General features: G+C 38.7%; 1 protein-coding gene and 2 pseudogenes across 1 annotated transcript; all 3 read left to right on the plus strand.

The window, feature by feature from the left end:
• The first annotated feature begins 169 nt into the window (after window positions 1–169).
• LOC110149170 (olfactory receptor 52P1-like) lies at window positions 170–1,158 on the plus strand (annotated as a pseudogene).
• Window positions 1,159–10,665: 9,507 nt separating this feature from the next.
• LOC110149217 (olfactory receptor 52P1) lies at window positions 10,666–11,631 on the plus strand. The gene has a single exon (XM_020911604.2). It carries the CDS (start codon window positions 10,666–10,668, stop codon window positions 11,629–11,631), a length of 966 nt encoding a protein of 321 aa, XP_020767263.2.
• Window positions 11,632–19,098: 7,467 nt separating this feature from the next.
• On the plus strand, window positions 19,099–22,764 carry LOC139034036 (olfactory receptor 52N2-like; annotated as a pseudogene).
• The last annotated feature ends 220 nt before the right edge of the window (window positions 22,765–22,984 follow it).

Consider the following 22,984-nt stretch of genomic DNA (forward strand, 5'->3'; position numbering starts at 1 on the left):
AGAAGCCTGAGGCTCATAAAGAAGTGAGCGTGAAAATGATGTTTTGATAGAACTGAAAGCCATATTGCAAACTCCATGTTTCCAAAGAGGTATTCTTCCATCTTTCTCTGAACCTCAACTCAAGTGAGTCATTGAAAGCCAAACTGATATAAAAAAACAGCACACTACCATGTCTCATTGGGAAGTGTCAAAACTTCCTTTATCAACCACCACCAATTTCTACTATGCTATCTTCAACTGCTCCAACTTTATGACCTTCACTTTGATGGGCATACCTGGCTTAGAGTCCCAGCACTTGTGGTTATCTCTTCCTTTCTTCTCCATGTTTTTGGCTATCCTCATCAGCAATGGTGTCATCCTTTTCATGGTGGCCAGGGAGCCCACACTACACACACCAATGTACCTGCTCCTGGCTCTGCTGATGGTGGCTGACCTTATATCCACTCTGGCTCTGTTGCCTAAGCTCCTCTGCCTCTTCTGGTTCAATGATCAGGACATAGCTGTCAATGCCTGTTTCACTCAGATGTTTTTCATCCATGGAACATCCGTGGTATGATCAGCCCTACTTGTTGCAATGGCCTTTGACCGATTTGTGGCTGTGTGTGAGCCACTATGCTACAACACAGTTCTGAGCCATTCCTTAGTTGGACGCCTGGGACTGATGGCTTTAGCCAAGGGGGTGATTCTTATCCTGCCCATGCCTCTTCTACTGCAGAGGTTGACCTTCTGCCACATGGTCATTCCTCATACCTACTGTGACCACATGGCTGTGGTGAAACTGGCCTGTGATGACACCAGACCTAACCGGATCTATGGGCTCTTTGTGACTCTGCTTGTGGTGGGACTTGATTTGGTGCTCATTGGCTTCTCTTATGGTCTCATCCTGCAGGCCGTGATACGTCTCAATTCTCGAGATGCCATCTGCAAAGCCCTTAACACCTGCTCAGCCCACCTCTTTGTCATCTTATCACTTATGTGCCTGCACTCTTCTCTTCTCTCACCCACCGCCTTGGTCACAATATCCCACCTCATGTCCACATTCTTCTTGCCAATCTCTACCTTCTTCTACCCTCAATGTTCAATCCCATCATCTACGGCATGAAGACAAAGGATATACAGATCAAGGTGGCCAAATTCCTGTGCAGAATACATTCATAGATTATACATCCTGATCACGTACCTGAGAGTAAGTGAACAATGAGGACAATTGTATATACCTTTGCCCAACCATCCAAGATTCAGTTGTATCTCCAGATGAACTGTGCTAAGAATAGACTATGAAGGAGTGTTTATGCATGTGTTAGTTTATATGAAGAACAAATATGATTGCACTTTCATTGATTTGTAAACTAGAAAGGGGAAAGCCAAGATATCTCTTTCTATGTCTGGTTAACAGCATCACTCTTATTGCATGGGTTTCTTTATAATTTTCACATATGTGTTCATGTTTGCTTACTGCAGACAAAGTTTTTCTTTGAATGATCCAAGATAAACTTTTCCTATCTTGGTGGAAAGTTTGTATTTGTTTCAGTTCTCTATTTCTTTAATTCTATATCTGCTTCTAAATAGCATTGTATTGTTTCAAGGGACCTGACATACTCATTATCTTAAATATCACCTTAACGTGTAATGTTTCTGAATTTTTTAGTGCAATGGACCAAGAGGGTACTGTGCTTAGTGAAATAAATCAAAGGCAAACATATCATGCTATCACTTATCATTAATGAATATCATGAATGACTGTAGCAAAATAGAAAGAAATGTAGAGAACAATCTAGTGGTTACCAATGAGGAAAGGGAAGGGAGGAGGGGTAAAATAATGATAGGGGATTAAGATATATAAAATAATAATTATAAGATAACAGTACAGCACAATATTTTATAATAACTTTAAATTGATTTAATCTATGAAGATATTGAATTACTATGTTGCACATCAAAATCTAATCTAATATTATAAATCAACTGTATTTCAATAAAACAATTACTTAAGAAACAGCAATGAAAGAGATACACTTTGATAGTTTACAGTGAGTGATGTCAGAGTTGTGATTTCTGAAGTAGATTAAGCTTCAGGACCAAGACCAGGCTTGATCACTCAAGAGCTTTTGTGTAACAGTTTTATTAAAGTGAAAAGGACAGGAAGCTTCTGACATAGACATCAGAAGGGGGACATTCTCTGCCCCCCTCCTAGTCTTCAGAAAGGGAGTTATATACTTTTTCAATTGGTTATTACAATAAATCAAAAGAATGTCTCAAGGTTGTAAAGATCTTACTAGACACTCCCACAATTTGCATTTTAAGATGACAGGATTAGAACTAATAAAAAGATCTTGCCAGAACTACTCTCATAATATACATTTTAAGATAACAGGATTAGTCAGAAGGTTCTCAGGAAGGAGAAATGTGTCCTCAAGCAGGATACATTGTTGTTATATAATCCTATTAAGACTGAGAAATGTAGAAAAAAAAAGTTTGTTCTTTCCTCCTCCCTGAGAATTCCAGACCCCTATCTCCTTGAGAGCCTCAGACACTTTTCTCCTCATCAGGAACCCTAGACTTCTTATCAGCCTGTCTAGGAACTGACTTTCTCAACTTTAATGGCCCACCTCCCAGAGAAATGGAAATAAAAACAAAAATAAACAAATCAGACCTGATTAAACTTAAAAGCTTTTGCATAATGAAGGAAACTATAAGCAAGGTGAAAAGGCAGCCTTCAGAATGGGAGAAAATAATAGCAAACTAAACAAATGACAAAGAATTAATCTCCAAAATATATAAGCAGCTTATGCAGCTCAATTCCAGAAAAATAAACAATGAAATAAAAAAAATGGGTTGAAGAACTAAACAGACATTTCTCCAAAGAAAACATACAGACAGCTAACAAACACATGAAAAGATGTTCAACATCATAATCATCAGAGAAATGCAAATCAAAACCACAATGAGGTACCATCTCATGCTGGTCAGAATGACTGCCATCAAAATGTCTACAAATAATAAATGCTGGAGAGGATGTGGAGAAAAGGGAACCCTCTTACACTGTTGGTGGGAATGCAAACTAGAACAGCCACTATGGAGAACAGTGTGGGATTCCTTAAAAAACTGGAAATAGAACTTCCATATGACCCAGTAACCCCCCTGCTGGGCATACACACTGAGGAAACCAGAATTGAAAGAGATACATGTAACTCAAAGTTCACTGAAGCACTGTTTACAACAGCTAGGACATGGAAGCAACCTAGATGTCCATCGGCAGATGAATGGATAAGGAAGTTGTGGTACATATATACAATGGAATATTACTCAGCTATAAAAAAGATGTATTTGAGTCAGTTCTAATGAGGTGGATGAAACTGGAGCCTATTATATAGAGTGAAATAAGTCAGAAAGAGAAACACCAATACAGTATATTAATGAATATATATGGAATTTAGAAAGATGGTAACAATGAACCTTATGCAAGACAGCAAGATACACAATGTAAGAACAGACTTTTGGACTCTGTGGGAGAAGGTGAGGGTGGGATGATATGAGAGAATAGCATTGAAACATGTATATTACCATATGTAAAATAGATGACCAGTGCAAGTTTGATGCATGAAGCAGGGCACTCAAAGCTGGTGCTCTGGGACAACCCAGAGGGATGGGGTGGGGAGGGAGGTGGGAGGGGGGTTCAGGATGGGAGGACACATGTACACCCATGGCTGATTCATGTTGATATATGGCAAAAACCATCACAATATTGTAAAGTAACTCAGTTTAGTTCAGTTCAGTTGCTCAGTCACATCTGACTCTTTGTGATCCCATGAATCCCAGCACACCAGGCATCCCTGTCCTTCACCAACTCCTGGAGTTTACTCAATCATGTCCATTGAGTCGGTGATGCCATCCAGCCATCTCATCTTCTGTTGTCCCCCTCTCCTTCTGCCCCCAATCCCTCCCAGAATCAGGGTCTTTTCCAATGAGTCAACTCTTCGCATGAGGTGGCCAAAGTACTGGAGCTTCAGCATCAGTCCTTCCAATGAACAATCAGGACTGATCTCCTTTAGGATGGACTGGTTGGATCTCCTTGCAGTCCAAGGGACTCTCAAGAGTCTTCTCCAACACCACAGTTCAAAAGCATCAATTCTTTAGCACTCAGCTTTCTTCACAGTCCAACTCTCACATCATACATGACCACTGGAAAAACCATAGCCTTGACTAGATGGACATTTGTTGGCAAAGTAATGTCTCTGCTTTTTAATATGCTATCTAGGTTGGTCATAACTTTCCTTCCAAGGAGTAAGTGTCTTTTAATTTCATGGCTGCAATCACCATCTGCAGTGATTTTGGAGCCCAAAAAATAAAGTCTGACACTGCTTCCACTGTTTCCCCATCTATTTCCCATGAAGTGATGGGACCAGATGCCATGATCTTAGTTTTCTGAATGTTGAGCTTTACAGCCAACTTTTTCATTCTCCTCTTTCACTTTCATCAAGAGGCTTTTTAGTTCCTCTTCACTTTCTGCCATAAGGGTGGTGTCATCTGCATATCTGAGGTTACTGGTATTTCTCCCAGCAATCTTGATTCCAGCTTGTGCTTCCTCCAGTCCAGCATTTCTCATGATGTACTCTGCATATAAGTTAAATAAGTAGGGTGACAATATACAGCCTTGACGTACTCCTTTTCCTATTTGGAACCAGTCTGTTGTTCCATGTCCAGCTCTAATCACTGCTTCCTGACCTGTGTACAGATTTCTCAAGAGGTGGGTCAGGTGGTCTGGTATTCCCATCTCTTTCAGAATTTTCCACAGTTTATTGTGATCCACACAGTCAAAGGCTTTGACGTAGTCAATAAAGCAGAAATAGATGTTTTTCTGGAATTCTCTTGCTTTTTTGATGATCCAGCAGATGTTGGAAATTCGATCTCTGGTTCCTCGGCCTTTTCTAAAAACGGCTTGAACATCTGGAAGTTCACGGTTCACGTATTGCTGAAGCCTGGCTTGGAGAATTTTGAGCATTACTTTACTAGCGTGTGAGATGAGTGCAATTGTGCGGTAGTTTGAGCATTCTTTGGGATTGCCTTTCTTTGGGATTGGAATGAAAACTGACCTTTTCCAGTCCTGTGGCCACTGCTGAGTTTTCCAAATTTGCTGGCATATTGAGTGCAGCACTTTAACAGCATCATCTTTCAGGATTTGAAATAGCTCAACTGGAATTCCATCACCTCCACTATCTTTGTTCATAGTGATGCTTTCTAAGGCCCACCTGACTTCATATTCCAGGATGTCTGGCTCTAGGTGAGTGATCACACTATCGTGATTATCTGGGTCATGAAGATCTTTTTTGTACAGTTCTCCTGTGTATTCTTGTAAAGTAATTAGCCTCCAATTAAAATAAATAAATTAAAAATAATAAAGACGAATCTCAAAAAGAAAGAGATACACTTTAAACTTCCTCTCTCCCTCCATGTAAGCAAATAATAAGTTTCTCATGTCAGAATGACAACCTCCTCACCAGAGAGGATACTGGGGCCAAGAAACCTGTATAAAGAAATATTACTCCTTTTCTAATCTACTACCTCAAGCCCACACTCTGTTTAGATTCCTCATTAATTATTTCAATTTCTTTGTCTTATCAATTCCTCACAGATTTATAGTTTGCTTCTCTAAATGTATAAAAACTACCTGCTTTGCATTTATTAAGTTTTGCTTGTAGAAAACCTCAATGTACATGGATTAAATTTGTTTCCTTTTCTCCTGCTAATATTTATGTGCCAATTTTATTATTCATCTGGCCATAAGAACTCAAGAGGAATAGAAGGGGCAATTTCCCGCTCTCAAACTGTAGTTTAGACTGTCCAGGCTGACACATGATAGCACTACTGTAAGCTCCATAGAATGCACCACCCAGGATTTTCCTGTATCTTGCTGAGAGCTAGACTTGGTTCGGGGGAACAGGGACATTGCAAACCTTTATTTTTTCCCTTGTTTTACTTTTTATTTTTCATTTAACCAAAAAGAGTGAAATGTATTGAAAATTTCTCTAAAGCACTTTTAGCTGTAGACAGATGAGAATATTCAGGGCAGGTTTCAGGAAAGAAAAGTTGCTACAAGCTTGCTCTGCTCTAGGTTTTTAAGGTAACATGTTAAAGGTGTTTGTGGTAGCTACATTAGCAACTTGGTAAAGAAAATCCAATCAAAAGATTTTTTTTTAATGTTCATTTTCTTAGAACAGTGTTTCTTAAACTGTGATTCTTTTAACAGTGACATTTGCATTAATTGGGAAGTCCTAAGAAAGGCACATGTTAGGACGCTGCTCCAAATTTTGTGAATCAGAAATTCTGGGGGTATGGACTGGCAACATGTGCCTTAACAAGAGCTACAGGTAATGCTGAAGAACACTAAGTTTGAAAACTGTTGACTTTGGAGAGACTCTCCTGAACTAGGATCAAGAGCATGCATGCAGTTGATTGAACATAGATCTATCTAGTTGTGGGAAGTGTCCATAAATGAAAACTGATCTGTTTGAATATGGTGAGACTAGAGGAGAAACATTTAGAATGGTGATGAGACCAAATCTTGCAGTAAATTATGGATAGAGACCATAATTCTACAGAGAATTCTTGGAATATCCCCACATAATATAAGGCCCTAGATGATGTCTGGGGCTGGTTTACTGGGAATAGGAGTTTAAGGCATTTTTTCAAGAGTCTTGGGATGCATGGTAAACTCTATGAGTGGTAAAGCTATATTAAATAAGTAAATATGAGAGTATTGTTACCAAGAGTGAATTATACCTAGAGAAAATAGGACCGTGGTTTTAATGCAAGGGAGCCCTCTAACAGTACAGTTTACTGAGATTTGTTGCGTAGTCACTAAATCCTGTCTAACTCTTTTGCAACCTCATGGACTACAGCCTGCCAGGCTCTTCAGTCCATTGGATTTTCCAGGCAAGAACACTGGAGTGGGTTGCCATTCCCTCCATCAGTAGATATTCCTGACTCAGGGGTTGAACTGGCATCTCCTGCATTGGCAGATGGATCCTTTACCACTGAGCCACCTGGGAAGCCCTCATTGAGATTAATACAGTTGATAAACTCTCAGCAAGGAACAACAGGAGATAGAGGTTTAGTAATGTTTAATGTATAAGACTTCTTTTTTTTTTTTTTGCAAAGCTGAAGTATTTTATTAATAATTTATTGTCAGTAAGAAAGACTGGTTAATGGTAGTTTTCAGTAAAAACCTTTACAAGACCTTGCATCACAAATATACAGACACTATAAAAATTGTGTCCTGGTGGTTTTGGTTCTAAACGATTCTACAGAAGGTCCTCATTACACTTTCCAATAATGAAAAATGTTTATAATCCTAAAATACAGCAACCCATTTATTTAAGACATGTTCATGTATAAGATTTCTTAATATAATTACTTCATATGGTGAAAAACCGCCTTTAGCATTCACATCTCCTACATACCAGTATAATTTCCTATTGAATGCCTTTACCAGCTTGCTACATCATGTGCAGGTTTAAAAAAAAAAAAAAAAGGCAAGTGTCTAGCAAAACCAATCACTGTGCAACTGTTTAACAGTGGCCAGTCTGGGGACATGTGCAGTAAATCCTCTATAACAGTGTAGTCTCAGGAAAAAGTAAACAACGCAGAATGAATCTGAGATAAACAGGAAGATGAAAGCATATCCATCCTGGGATCCTTGGAAAATGGAGCTGCATTGGAAACAGGGATCCAGGTCAGATAACCAAAGCACTTGTACCTGCATTGCTTTAAAATGTTAGGTGCCCTTAGATAAACAGTCCCATCTCTGGGAGGTGGAGAATTAGAAAGAAAACAAAACAAAAATGGAGAAAGAATTCCAAGGATACAGACTATAAATACTTTTTCGCTGACTCTTTAACAAAAAACTCTAGCTTCACCTCTATAATCTGACCTGATAATCTGGAAAAGAAAAGCTTGGATGTTCAGTTTCCTAGGAAACACAAATGTTCCCTAGATGGCTTTGGCCATGAACACAATGCAATTCACCTTATTCCCAAGTGGGACTGTGAGATGGTTTTCATCAGTATAACAACATCTGAGCTCAGTATTCAGATAGTTGAAGGTGGGAGACTAGTAATGTTCTTTCCATCTTCGGAGAATATTTCTACAATGTCCTGCATTCTCTTCTCTGCTACCCTGCAGTTATGTGAGTTTGGGCTAGAGAAAGATTCTAGAAAAGATGTTTCTTAGCCCTCAAGAAAAATCTTTCTGTGTAGATGGTGATGGAAAATTTATTTCAAAGAAGAGAAAGTGAGATTTAGAGGTATGAAAAGGGGATTTTGCTATATAACAACTCTGTGTAATCTAATTTGGAGTTTGTTCAGCAGATTTCCTAAAATGGAAGTTTTAATTTGGCATTAAGCCATCTAGTTGGAAAGGGGAGCTGAGTGGGGGAGCCTTCAACAGAGCAAGTGGCAAGTGATGTATTAGGCAAACCAGAGAAATAGGAGGCATTATGAAGTAAATTCAAGACCTTTACTAAGAAACTAATTACTCACTAAGCACTTGAGAGGAATGTGTGTGTAGTGACACTCTGCAGAGGTTAACAGCAGTATATTGGGCAAGGGGATCAGCAGAACCTTATTGATGCCACTGACTTCTTTCATGTTTCATGGTCTTGCAGTTGCCAGAGCTATCCCGGTTTAGCTGTGCTCTTAAACAGACAGAGTGACAGGCTTTGATTTGTGCTGTAGTTTCAGGCGTGGAAAGTTTTCTCCAACCTACCTTTCACCAAATGGTGATGTTGGAACTTTTATATCACCGAGGGCATTGGCTTTAATGTCACAATCAGAATTGGATTAGCAATTTTGTCAGAAGGCCAGGTTCAAACTGAAGTGTAAGAATGGTCCCAAATATTTATCAATATCATAAAATATTTTATGTAAGAGATGGTGTGAAAGGGGTTTATTCCTGTGAGCTGGATGAGATGATAGTGGGAGAGGGTGATGTGATAAGAGGACATGATGTATGAAGGTGGTGGTATGCATAAAGATAGGGATTCCTTAGAAGTAAACTACAGGAACAACAGGTCATGTTCACTTGCATCAATCACATTATGAGCCAGTCTAGTCAGGTGATCTGAGTAATACGTGATAAGTCCAACTTCTACAGGAAAAAAGTCATAAGACACGAAGTCATTGACTTAAGAAGTAGAAGGAAACTCAGAGAGCAGTCCTCAAATTAAGCGTCCGGGCTAAGGGTGAGTGAAATTGTGAGAGCCTGAAAGCCAAAGGGATGTCTGGCATAAACTAAGTGGTTGGGGAGGTGCTGTGAGCAGAGCTTTTCTGCTTTCACAATCTGACTCCTGCCCCGCTGTCCATGTTGAGCGCTTCACACTGGCTCAGTGAGCAAATCTGTGTCAAAAAAGTAAGAGCTGAGGACATATAGTGTAGCTGAGATCAGAGTGGTGCTGCTGCTGCTGCTGCTGCTGAGTCGCTTCAGTCGTGTCCGACTCTGTGCGACCCCATAGACGGCAGCCCACCAGGCTCCTCCGTCCATGGGATTCTCCAGGCAAGAGTACTGGAGTGGGGTGCCATTGCCTTCTCTGCAAGATTAGATTCTAATAAATAGCAGGTTAAGGAAATTGTGTTAGGTTATGAGGTCACTGACCTATTAATATGAAAGCAATGGTAATAGCAAATGACATTGTTTACTGAACACCTTCTATGAGCCACACACTGCACAAGGTGGTGTTCTTTACATTTCAACATCCTTACAAAGTATTATTACCATATTCCAGACAGAAATGGAAATCTGGTCTTAGAGGAAAATTGGCTTGTCCAAGGCAATACTATCAGTAAGAGATTTGTTCCCAGTTATATGGGCCCCAAGCTCTTTTTTGTGTGTGTGTGTGAGCATACCTTCCAGCTTTAAAAATTCTGATTCTGTATCTCTAAAATATTCCTGCCTCTTTTAAAAAATAAGAGAAGGCAAACAAAAAAAAAATATCTAGAATATACTGTCACTTGAATATTTGGTGGAGAGCTAGAGAGTTCAAAGAACATAGATAATGTTCACATTTTTGGAACAGTAAAAGCTTTTACCTCAGTGAGTTTTAATTTAGGAATGAAAAGATCCTAAGTTAAATAGATCAGAACATTAGGTCTTTGCTGTCTCTGCCCCCTGATATAAGTTCATGGGACAGTGTGTCCAACAATACTCTACATAAAAACCTAATGGAATAAGCCATATTCATACACCGTCTGTGGAGGTCATGTAGTTTATTGGTCTTGACTTGTTGACAAGAGTTGTGCTTGTCACCAACATCCTCTCCTCTTAATCCCTATGTTTATGAGAACAAACAACAACAGTTGATCTTACACATTTGGGCTATCTGATATCTCTTAAATTCATCCACATTGTAAGGAAGGATATTCTGTGAAGTCCAAAATAAAACAGTTTCTTCCCTGATTTTTCTTATCCTGTGACTACACACATGTGGCATCTGGTCTATTAAGGAATAAGAGAGTTTATTCTCTTGGATTCTGTTAAATAGAAATGTGGAGTAAGAAAGAGAAATGCGAGTCTAGCTTATTCATATCCCTGTTCTGTGTTGTCTCCTTAGGTGGTGTCATACTGTGTGAGGGTTTCTGACCCGAGAAGATGCCCGGTCGTCTTGGCCAGACCATGGAGTCTCCTAACCACACTTCCCTGGACTCTTCTGTTTTCGTCCTCACGGGCATCCCGGGTCTGGAGCAGTTCCACCTGTGGCTTTCACTCCCTGTGTGCCTCCTGGGCGCAGCCACAGTTGTGGGTAACACAACCATCCTGGCGGTCATTGCCACCGAGCCGGCCCTGCACAAGCCCATGTACTTGTTCCTGTGTATGCTCTCCACCGTCGACTTGGCTGCCTCTTTCTCCACAGTCCCCAAGCTCCTGGCCATCCTCTGGTGTGGAGCCGGACACATATCTGCCTCTGCATGCCTGGCGCAGATGTTCTTCATTCATGCTTTCTGCATGATGGAATCCACTGTGTTGCTGGCCATGGCCTTTGATCGTTACGTGGCCATTTGCCACCCACTCCGCTATACCACTGTCCTCACTGACACCATCATTGCCCGCATTGGGGTGGCAGCTATGGTGCGAGGTTCCATTCTCATGCTCCCGTGCCCCTTCCTCATTCAGCGCTTGAGCTTCTGCCAAAGCCATGTGATCCCGCACACCTACTGCGAGCACATGGCTGTAGTGAAGCTAGCCTGTGGAGACACCAGGCCTAATCGTGTTTATGGGCTGACGGCAGCACTTCTGGTCATTGGTGTGGACTTGTTTTGCATTGGTCTTTTCTATTCCCTCATTGCACGAGCTGTCCTTTGCCTCTCATCTCATGAAGCTCGGTCCAAGGCCCTAGGGACCTGTGGTTCTCATGTCTGTGTCATCCTAATCTCTTATACACCTGCCCTCTTCTCTTTTTTTACCCATCGCTTTGGCCACCATGTTCCACTCCACATTCACATTCTTTTGGCCAATGTGTATCTGCTCTTTCCACCTGCTCTTAACCCTATGGTATACGGAGTTAAGACCAAAGAAATTCGGGAAAGGGTTGTCAGGGTGTTTCAAAAGGGGCAGGGAACTGGGCTTAAGGCATTGGAGTGACCTAGGAGTATAGAAGGGACTTAGTCCATATGGTAATAAGCTTTTCAAGATTAAACTGTCCTTAGTGTTTGATACTGGAATATTTGATACTGGAATAACTTAAACAAGGTTATGTTGGGTTACAGTATTTTCTAGACCATTCTAAAGCATAAGAAATCACAGTGAAGGTCAAGTTGGTTCATCATTGTTAATTTTCATCCAAGGAAGTATAACATGGGGAGATTCTTCCGAACTTGGTTAGAGGAGTTTCGGCATAGTCTTCGGAACTTTCCTCACTACCTGGTCTTCTCCCAGTTCTGCAGGCATGAATTTCTAGCCTCATATTTTAGATGGTATATTACTCTCAGAAAGATCAAATAATAGGACATTATACTGTGAAAGAAATTAGAGCTACAAGGGACTTATGTGCTTTTGCATTAATGCTATATTTCTCCATTAGAACTTGAAGGCAGGAAGAGAAAAAGGACTAGCCAATACTCTCAGTTTTAGCAAGTGGCAGATCAAGGGCTTGAAACCTAGACTCCTAAAACAGTAAGACCTTCATGGATGAGGGCACAGCATAGGTAAGGAAGAGCTGTTTCTCAACTTGGAATATTCATCTCACAGATAAATTTCTGACTTCAGTCTCTAGGGATCCAACCTAAGTCCAAGTGACCTGGAAATCATTCTGGGACAAAGGTTTCTAAATTTTATTATGCATTCATATAACTAAGAGGTCCTTCCAGAGATCATTGACTCGTATCTAATAACCTAGGAGTCACTTGCCCTAACTAGTTGGGATAGGAAGTCTTAGCCATTCATTCATACATTTATGTAGAAGGAAAAAAGCCCCAAGTTGATTTTAATCTTTCAAGTTGATTTAATCTTTAGCTAACAAAATGTAGTAGAAAGGTCTTAATTGCATCTTTGAAACTGGGCTTGGAAATTGTTACTGTACAACCTAAGTCTTCTGCTTTTCAAAAAGAATAGCTTTAGACAATCAGCCTGACACATTTAGCTGATTAATTAATTTTTAATTGTGAATTTATTGATAGTACTCATTGTCTGCTTGTCAGCCTCTCAGTTCACCATCTCATGCTGTTAGGTGGAAGAGACACAAAATTCCCTGTTGTAATTAACAGATTTTCCCACACCAGTCTCAAGGGCAAAAAACTAAGAGGAGCTTTTAAAGGTTCCATTCCCCTGAATATGAATATGAATATCCTGATACTTTACATAGATGGGAATAAACAGTTTGCAAATATTAGAAGTCAATAAAATATGCCAAACACTATTTTTCAAAGGAAAGGGAATCATTACACTGTTTTATAGGAAGATTGCCATTGCAGGGAGTGGCACTGATTTTGATTTTTTTTTTAATTTAAATTATAGTCCTCAAATGGAAATGTTCTTAACAGATTTTTAAGAACTGTATACAATTCTTAACAGCATGGTTCCTCAACTAAATTTCTATTTTATCCTTCAAAATGACTGTCATACTAGCGCCCTACAACACCAACTCTGAACAATTCTGTGCTCTGTGTCATGTGTTACTGTACTCCCAGTATGGAGCGCTTCTGAAGGAAGTATAAGGATGGGCAGATTTCAAGCACCATTTGCTCACAATTTCAGATTTTACCTGGTATCTCATTACATAACTATGCTTTACTTATTACATGGTTTATAGCAATAAATTTTTTATCATACCAAATCTGTTATATACCTCCTGCTCCTCATGGCTTCCATATCCCATTAATTGCTATTCCATAAAGAAAAATGAAAGTATTAGAAGTAAACTGGACTTCCCTGGTGGCTCAGATGATAAAGAATCTGCCTGCCATGCAGGAGACCTGGGTTCGATCTCTGGGTAGGGAAGATCCCCTGGAGAAGGGCATGGCAACGCACTCCAGTATTCCTGCCTGAAGAATTCCATGGACAGAGGAGGCTGGCAGGCTACTGTCCATGCGGGCGCAGAGAATTGGACATGATTGAATGACTAACACTATCTCACTATCACTATAGAAGCAAAGTATCACAAATTCCAATCTTTTGACATGTACTGTCATTATTTGTTCATATTATTGTATTTGTTTATTACTAATTTCTTTTTCTGATCAAGCAAAGTTCTCAAAATATGCTCATGGGAGCTCAGACCATCACTCACTTTTTCTATTTCTTGTGTTCACAATGTGTTTGAACTTACTGACTTTTACATCTAATAGCAGAGATCCTGTGACTTTTCTTTTTTATGCATATTTTTGATAAATATTTTTGGAACTAATCATTTCTGCTTTCTTGCTTCCTATCTCTTCCCCCCAGTATAATCTGGCTTCAACTGCAGGTGGAAGTTTCCAGTGAAGTGTGGGTCATCAAAGTCAGCAGTATCTTGTCTAATTGGAATAATTTTCAACAAGTTGTATTATTGACCAATGTACTTCTCCACCATCTGTCTGCTATTGACTTCCTTGATACTGCACTCTCTGATCTTTTCTTCCAAGTAAACAATGTTTTCCTTCATGTTCTGAAAAAAATTATATTAGATCAAAAAGAAAACCTCAATGAGGTCCACAGGAAAAATAATAAAAAATATTTCAAAACTGAGTGCAATCAGACTAGAGATTTTTTGAAATATCCATACTATTGACCCGAAACTAATAGACTGACAGATATTTTTCCAGTACAGATAGGTCTATTTGCAATCACCAGGGAATTGCAATCTGGGCTCTGAAACCCTGCTGAGACGTGCATATCTGGCATATCAAGGAAAGAACTTTTTTGCAGCAGGAGAAAGAAAGTTGGGAGGGCCAGTGTGAACCAAGCCTTCATGGTTTTTTACTGGCTCAATCCTTGCCTGAAAGAATAAAGGTCTTTCTTCCTTTTGGGCTCTAGTCTCACCTTAAGATGTGAAAGCTTCCCTTTCTGAACTTGCAACTGTATTTAATTGAAATTTCTGTTTGTTAATTTTTTTAAAACAAAATATTTGGTTATTAAGCAACCCCAAATTTATTCAAATCCATGATATTTTTTGCAAAATACCAAGTAAATTTCATGTGACCTCACCCTCCACATGAGTTCTCCCTATAATTCAAGTCTCAGTAACATCAGTTTCCAGGAAAGAAAAATATGAATGGGAAACAGGAACAGTGATCTTGAAACATAAATCTACAAAAACCAATGGTCTGGAGCCAGCTGACGGAAATTGCTGTTTCACTTGTGAAAGAAATTTAAATTTAATAACTGTGATTTAACTCTGAAAAAAATGTACTGTGCATTCTTATCTTTCACCAAAGTTCTCTGTTTTCTCAATGATATCTTAAAGATGAAACAGAGAGAGTTTACTGTGAGGTCAATAACATAATGAATTGTAAGCCTCTGCTTGTCTTCTCCAATACCACAGTTCAAAAGCATCAAATCTTCGGCACTCAGCTTTCTTTATAGTCCAACTCTCACATCCATACATGACCACTGGAAAAACCATAGACTTGACTAAATGGACCTCTGTTGGCAATTTAATGTCTCTGCTTTTTAATATGCTATCTAGGTTGGTCATAACTTTCCTTCCAAGGAGTAAGTGTCTTTTTATTTCATGGCTGCAGTCACCATCTGCAGTGATTTTGGAGCCCCAAAAAATAAAGTCTGCCACTGTTTCCACTGTTTCTCCATCTATTTGCCATGAAGTGATGGGACCAGATGCCATGATCTTTGTTTTCTGAATATTGAGTTTTAAGCCAACTTTTTCACTCTCCTCTTTCACTTTCATCAAGAGGTTCCTTAGTTCTTCTTCACTTTCTGCCATAAGGGTGATGTCATCTGCATATCTGAGGTTATTGATATTTCTCCCAGCAATCTTGATTCCAGCTTGTGCTTCATCCAGTCCAGCATTTCTTATGATGTACTCTGCATATAAGTTAAATAAGCAAGGTGACAATATACAGCCTTGATGTACTCCTTTCCCTATTTGGAACCAGTCTGTTCCATGTCCAGTTCTAACCATTGCTTCCTGACCTGCATACAGATTTCTCAGAGGCAGGTCAGGTGGTCTGGTATGCCCATCTCTTTCAGAATTTTCCACAGTTTATTGTGATCCACACAGTCAAAGGCTTTGGCATAGTCAATACAGCAGAAATAGATGTTTTTCTGGAACTCTCTTGCTTTTTCAATGACCCAGCAGATGTTGACAATTTGGTCTCTGGTTCCTCTGCCTTTTCTAAATCCAGCTTGAACATCTGGAGGTTCATGGTTCGTGTACTGCTGAAGCCTTGCTTGAAGAATTTTGAGCATTACTTTGCTAGGATGTGAGATGAGTGCAATTGTGCAGTAGTTTGAGCATTCTTTTGCATTGCTTTTCTTTGGGATTAGAATAAAAACTGAACTTTTCCAGTTCTGTAGCCACTGCTGAGTTTTCCAAATTTGCTGGCAGATTGAGTGCAGCATTTTCACAGCATCATCTTTTAGGATTTGAAATCGCTCAACTTGAATTCCATCACCTCCACTAGCTTTGTTCATAATGATGTTTCCTAAGACCCACTTGACTTCACATTCCAGGATGCCTGGCTCTAGGTGAGTGATCAGACCATATTGATCTGGGTCGTGAAGATCTTTTTTGTATAGTTCTTCTGTGTATTCTTGCCCCCACTTCTTAATATCTTCTGCTTCTGTTAGGTCCATACTATGCCTGTGCTTTTTTGGTGCCCATATTTGTGTGAAATGTTCCCTTGGTATCTCTAATTTTCTTGAAGAGATCTTTGTTCCTCCATCCATATCTAAGTACAAGGATAAGAGTGAAAGAAACACATATATGAGTGTTGCATGTTTGCTGAAAAACACTCAAAATAGACAAATCTAACTCTGGTTAGACATTAATAAAAAGGGAAAACAATACCACCACAGACAATCATTATATTAAGCCTACAATAATATCCTGATAAAGGAGAGACAAGATATAGCATGTAGGACAATGAAAAGATTATTGTGGGTATATAAAATGTTTAATGCTAGATTAAAAAGACTATTTTTATAGTTTTCAAAAATGGGAATAATTTTATATAATCTATGAAAATGGAAGGAAAAATCATAGGACAGAGATAAAATGGATGGCCAGATCAGACAGAAAGATAATAAAATAATGGGATAGTAACAAAAATGATAAATGAGAATAAGAAAGTTTAATTAGGAAAGCAAATAAATTGCAAATATTAAAATCTATGCTTTTGAATTAGTGATTATTAGAAATTAGGAATTAGAAAATACTATAAGTTGTTATAGAAGACAGTAGATAAATATAGTGAGGTGATAATGCTGAGTGAAGATAAAGGACAGAGAATGAAGAATAAAATAAATATTCCTGGGGATAATGAAGCAGTGATCAGAATTACTGAACACAAACAATATTCAAAGCCATAAAGAAACTAACGGATCTAAAGTTAATATGGATGCACACATGAAAGTTCAAAACACACAAACAAAAAGCACTTCAAGAGATTACAGTAGACAGTTTAAAAATATTAGCACTACAGTAATGATTAAAAACAAAATTCAGTTCAGATTCAGGCAGGGAATAGGTTACATGTAAAGAAAACAAAAGAGAAAATAGGTATGGTAAAAGAGAAATGAGAAGAGGGAAGAGGAATAAAGAGAGAGAGAAGGGAAAGGAAATAAATGGGGGGAGACAGAATGAAAAAGAAGTGTAGATGTATTTTTGCAACTATTATGCAATTATTATTATGCAATAATAATAATTATGATTGTGCAATTATTATGCACTATCTTGCAACTCCTAGTTTCAGAAGAGAGTGAGCGCAGTTCTGAGCTTTAAAAATTACAGTGATTGTATTTAAAATTATCCATATTGTTTTGTGAAGCATTATTTGGATCATTTTCAATCCTAAGTATTATTGTGACTTATGAATATACAACAATTATTTATTGTACTCCTGAAGACTTTTTTGGTAAACTCCTATGAATAATACTGCTATGAATATTCTTGTATACATCTTTTGGAGCAAATATTTGTGTATTTCTTTGGTTTACAACCAAAGAGTGGAATTTCTGGATCATATGGTATTTTTAGCTTAGTTTTTAGTATCAACTATATTCCAAGGTGGTTGCACTAGTTTAAACTCTCATCAGCAGTATGAGAATTCTTGTCACTTTCTATTCCCCCAGCACTTGATATTGTCAGAACTGTGGTATTTCATTAGCAGACACATCATTTTGCTGACAAAGGTTGATATAGTCAAAGCGATGGTTCTTCCAGGAGTCATGTACAAAGGTGAGAGTTGGACCTTAGAGAAGGCTGAGAGCTGAAGAATTGATCCTTTCTGACTGTGGTGCTGGAGAAGATTCTTGAGAGTCCCTTGGACAGCAAAGAGATCAAACCAGTCAATCCTAAAGGAAATCAACCCTGAATATTCATTGGAAGGACTGATGTTGAAGCTGAAGCTCCAATACTTTGGTCACCTGATACAAAGAGTCAACTCACTGGAAAAGACCCTGATGTTGGGAAAGATTGAGGGCAGGAGGACAAGCGGGTGACAGTGGCTTAGATGGCTGGATGGCATCATCAACTGAATGGGCATGAGTTTGAGCAAACTCCAGGAGATAGTGAAGGACAGAGAAGCCTGGCATGCTTCAGTCCATGGAATCACAAAGAGATGGACACACCTGGCTGAGTAACAACAATAGGATCTAAATTTGCATTTTCCTAGTGATGATGAGAATGGAATACATTTTCATAAATTCTTGGTTATTGAATACTTTTTTCTGAGGAGGCAGGTGGAAGCTAAAACTTTTTTCCATTTCACTTTAGAATATTGTTTTCATATGGTATATAGGATTTCTTTATGTATTTTGGGAACCTTCTCTCAGTTACATATGTTGCCATATATTTTCTTCTAACCGGTGACTTCCACTTTTAATGACTTAAAAATATTATTATTATTGTTTATTCAATATTTTGAGAAAACTTTGAGCCCCATACATACCATGTAGATAAAGTTATGACAAAAATTATAAGGCTGGAATTGAAGCACTCTGGGAACTCATATATAATTATAGATAATTCAGTGAATACTAGACACAGTTCATATGTCCTACCAAAGAAAAAATGTTAAAATTAGATGGTAATTTTTGAGGTTCCCCCCGGCCCTGTTTTCAAATATATTCTAAATATAGACTTAGTTTCAACAAAGCTAAAATTACCTCCTCTCTCATTAGAGACCTAAAGAGTATCTACCTGTGAAGCTCTAAACAAATATTTTCCCTTTGCTTGGAAAGTGCCCAGAGAAGCTACTAACCAATGCAGTACAGTCATTCTGAGCAAGATCAGTCATGAATAAGGATTTTAAAACACTTGGCATCAGGCTGAGTTTGAGTGATTCAGAAGAAAACCCAAGTGATACACAGACATTACTAAAGAGGAGGGATTTGAATCATAGGGTAGTTGAATAAGGAAGACTAAATTATCTTACTTTTGGTCTTCTGAAACCAATGGGATTTGCCAACTGCCATGAAGAGAAAGTAGAAATGGGGGGAAAATTAAATGTAAGCCAGGCATGAGAGAAAGAAGATTGTGTGATGTTGATATGACAAGGACCAAAGATAGTATTACAAACAAGCATATTTCTGTTCAATAATAGAAAAATTTCTCTGTTCTCCAAAGGCAGAGGAATCTTCCTTAGGAAATGGTAAGACTTTCACCAAAGTATATCTTATATAGCACAGGGAATTCTAGTCATCATCTTACAATAAAGTTTAATGCTGTACAACCTGTAAATATACTGAATCACTGTGCTATACACCTGAAACCAATATAGAGGTTTAAGAGATGGCCAGACATGGCTTTTGGAGAAGGCAATGGCAACCCGCTCCAGTACTCTTGCCTGGAAAATCCCATGGATGGAGGAGCCTGGTAGGCTGCAGTCCACGGGGTCGCAAAGAGTCGGACACGACTGAGCAACTTCACTTTCACTTTTCACTTTCATGCATTGGAGAAGGAAATGGCAACCCACTCCAGTGTTCTTGCCTGGAGAATCCCAGGGACGGGGGAGCCTGGTGGGCTGCCCTCTATGGGGTCGCACAGAGTCGGGCACAACTGACGTGACTCAACAGCAGCAGCAACAGCAGGCATGGCTTTGCTTCTGTTTATTTTAAGAGCCAAATAATGGTAGTAATACTAAACATAATTGTGATAGTCTTATACATTTTGTTGAAAATGTCCCAGCCTGTGGTCAAAATCTCCATGGTTTTTCTTAGTGCTAAAAAAACTTACAGTTGAGAAAATTGCTTTAAAATTTTCAGTTCTAATCCTTTTTTCTTTCTAGAAAAATTTGTTTTTATCCTGTTTTATATATTGATATTATTTATATAGCATTACTTAAAAAATTTTCCACCAGTTAAAGTAATGGTTAAAAAAAAGCACTTCTAGACAACTCTAGGCTAAATCTCATGGAGAGAGAGAGTGATCAAGAGAGAGCACAATCAAGATCAGAATTTTGGAAAAGTATGTGATATGGGGAAGATTACAATATAACAGAAAATATATAAAATATTTTAAATGATAAAAATATACAGTATAAAATACAATATAATCAAGGTGGTTATCAAGAGACTAAAGAAGAAGGTTTAAAAATATAAATGAAGAATTTTCTCAAAAAAGAAGGCTCCTGAAGTCTTTTGATATTAATCAAAAAATCTGTATCTGTGTCCCAGAGTACAGAAGAAAACTGGAACTCTAACTTTCCCAAGTTATGCTTTTGAACTGTGGTGTTGGAGAAGACTCTTGAGAGTCCCTTGGACTGCAAGGAGATCAAACCAGTCCATCCTAAAGGAAATCAGTCCTGAATATTCACTGGAAGGACTGATGCTGAAGCTGAAACTCCAATACTTTGGCCACCTGATGCAAAGAACTGACTCATTGGAAAAGACCCTGATGCTGGGAAAGATTGAAGGCAAGAGAAGGGGACGACAGAGGATAAGATGGTTGGATGGCATCACCAACTCAATGGACATGAGTTTGAGCAAGCTCCAGGAGTTGGTGAAGAACAGGGAAGCCTGGCATGTTGCAGTCCATGGGGTTGCAATGAGTCAGACATGACTGAGTGACTGAACTGAACTGAACTTTTTCAAAACACAACTTTATTAATAAATATTAGGTCCTATCCAATATAATGTTTCATAGCTATTTGGGGGCTAAAACTAACACACAAGAAAGACATGAGCATATGATTACTTATACATATATATTCCCTGCTTACCTACACATAGATTCAAGAGAATAAATAGAAAACATGAGAGTTAATTAGAGTTTAACAAGGCCATTAGTTAAATATAAACTAAAATCTTTTATCAGCAAGAAACAATTAGAGATATAATAGAAATGTCTATGGCTTTGCTTTTTAAGCTGTAAATCTTTGTAACTTTTTGGCCAGTCAAATATTTTGTCCATGATTATTCTGACTTCAAATATCAAGAAATATAGAGAGATCATGCTCAGCTTGGAAAACGTGCAATAATTAGGTGCTTTCAAAATTTGACCATAATCCAGTGGACACAACAGAAAGGACTTCTTGGAAGAAGGGAAATTATATGACTTAAGAGAATCAGTTTTGTTAAAACTGAGTCCATCATTTGGAAATTGGTAGATGAGACAAAAGCAAGGACTAGTGAATGGCCTAGGAATATGAATAGATACTTATAGAAAGAGTTAAGAGTATAAAGCCAAGCAAGACCAGGTCTTTGTTACTATATTTGCACTGTTTGAATTCTTTTTATTTGGTAGCAAACTCAAGGCTCTTCAGTAGGATCAAATAGCACAGTCAGGGTACAAAAAGATGATTTTTTCCTCTAAAAATACTTTATATTGTGCAAATACTTATCCATCTTTTGACTCTGACTGAAAAACTACTATCTTCTTTTATTGGACATACTCATTGGTATCAAAAGTAACATACTTTGCAGTTGACCATTGTGCATGGAATCAAAAGCTCCAGCCTGAAACCAAGATACATCATCTTCAATGGGATTCCTGGACTGGAACCTGCACACATCTGGATCTCAATGCCATTCTGACTCATGTACATCATTGCTGTCATAGGGAACTGTGGGCTTATCTATTTTATCTGCCATGAGGAGGCCCTTCATTGGCCCATGTATTACTTCCTAGCCTTCCTGTCCCTTACAGATGCTAGTGGGTACACTACATTTGTTCCCAGTATGTTGTGTATCTTTTGGCTCAGTCTCAGAGAGTTTGACTTTAATGCCTGACTTGTGCAGATGTTTTTCATCCACATGATGACAGGCATGGAGTCTGGCATGCTCCTGCTTATGGCTCTGTCGCTTTGTGACCATTTGCTACTCTCTATGTTATTCTTCCTGGTAGCTCAGATAGTAAAGAATTTGCCTGCAACGTGGGAGACCCGGGTTCGATCTTTGAGTCAGGAAGATCCCCTGGAAAAGGAAATGGCAACCACTCCAGTATTCTTGCCTGGAAAATCCCACGGACAGAGGAGCCTGGCAGGCTACAGTCCATGGGGTCACAAAGAGTCAGACATGACTGAGCGACTAACACACACACATGATATTCTTCCATCCTCACCAACACCATAATTACCAAAGTTGGCCTTGTCACCTTGACTCGAAGTGTGTTGCTTATGATACCATTCACTTTCCTGATCAAGTGTCTTCCCTACTGCAAAGGCAACCTCATTCAACACATTTGTTGTTGAATGCTCACAAACTTGTTGTGAGCATATGTCTCTGGCCACACTATCCTGTGGCAACATCAAGAATAATGCCATCTATGGTCTCATAGTTGCCATGGTGATTGGAGGGTTTGATATTTTCTGCATTTTTATGTCTTACACCATACTTATCTGTGTTGTAGGAAATCTATCCTCTGCAGATGCTCGTCACAAAGACTTCAGCACCTGTATATCACACATACGTGCTGCTGTCATCACCTATGTCCCAGCCTTCTTCACTCATCACTTTGGGGGACACAGCCTACTTCACCATATCCACATTTTAATAGCCAAGCTCTATTTACTGCTGCCTCCCACCTTGAATGCAATTGTCTATTGAGTGAAGACCAAGCAGATCTGTGAAGAAGCGATCAAACTGTTTTTTAGAGAGAAAGACATTTTGAATGTAAGATAAATCTAATACATAAAATCTGGATTTAGCATAATTATAAAGAAATATATCGAAAGGAAGAGAAAAAGCATAGAACTCAATAACCATGATGCCAAGAGAAAACACCTGTCAATATTCTCTTATAAGATCTATGAAACAATCACAAAATTTGTAATCTGAGAACTCTAATTTGATAGAAAAAATAAAATTGACAAGAAACTATTGTATTCCTAGGGAGTTTAAC

This window comes from Odocoileus virginianus, unplaced genomic scaffold (genome assembly GCF_023699985.2).
Source record: "Odocoileus virginianus isolate 20LAN1187 ecotype Illinois unplaced genomic scaffold, Ovbor_1.2 Unplaced_Contig_20, whole genome shotgun sequence".
NCBI lineage: Eukaryota > Metazoa > Chordata > Mammalia > Artiodactyla > Cervidae > Odocoileus > Odocoileus virginianus.

What these genes read in the sequence shown, in the direction of transcription:
- LOC110149217 (XM_020911604.2), top strand. Translation starts at nt 10,666, where the DNA reads ATGGAGTCTCCTAACCACACTTCCCTGGACTCTTCTGTTTTCGTCCTC.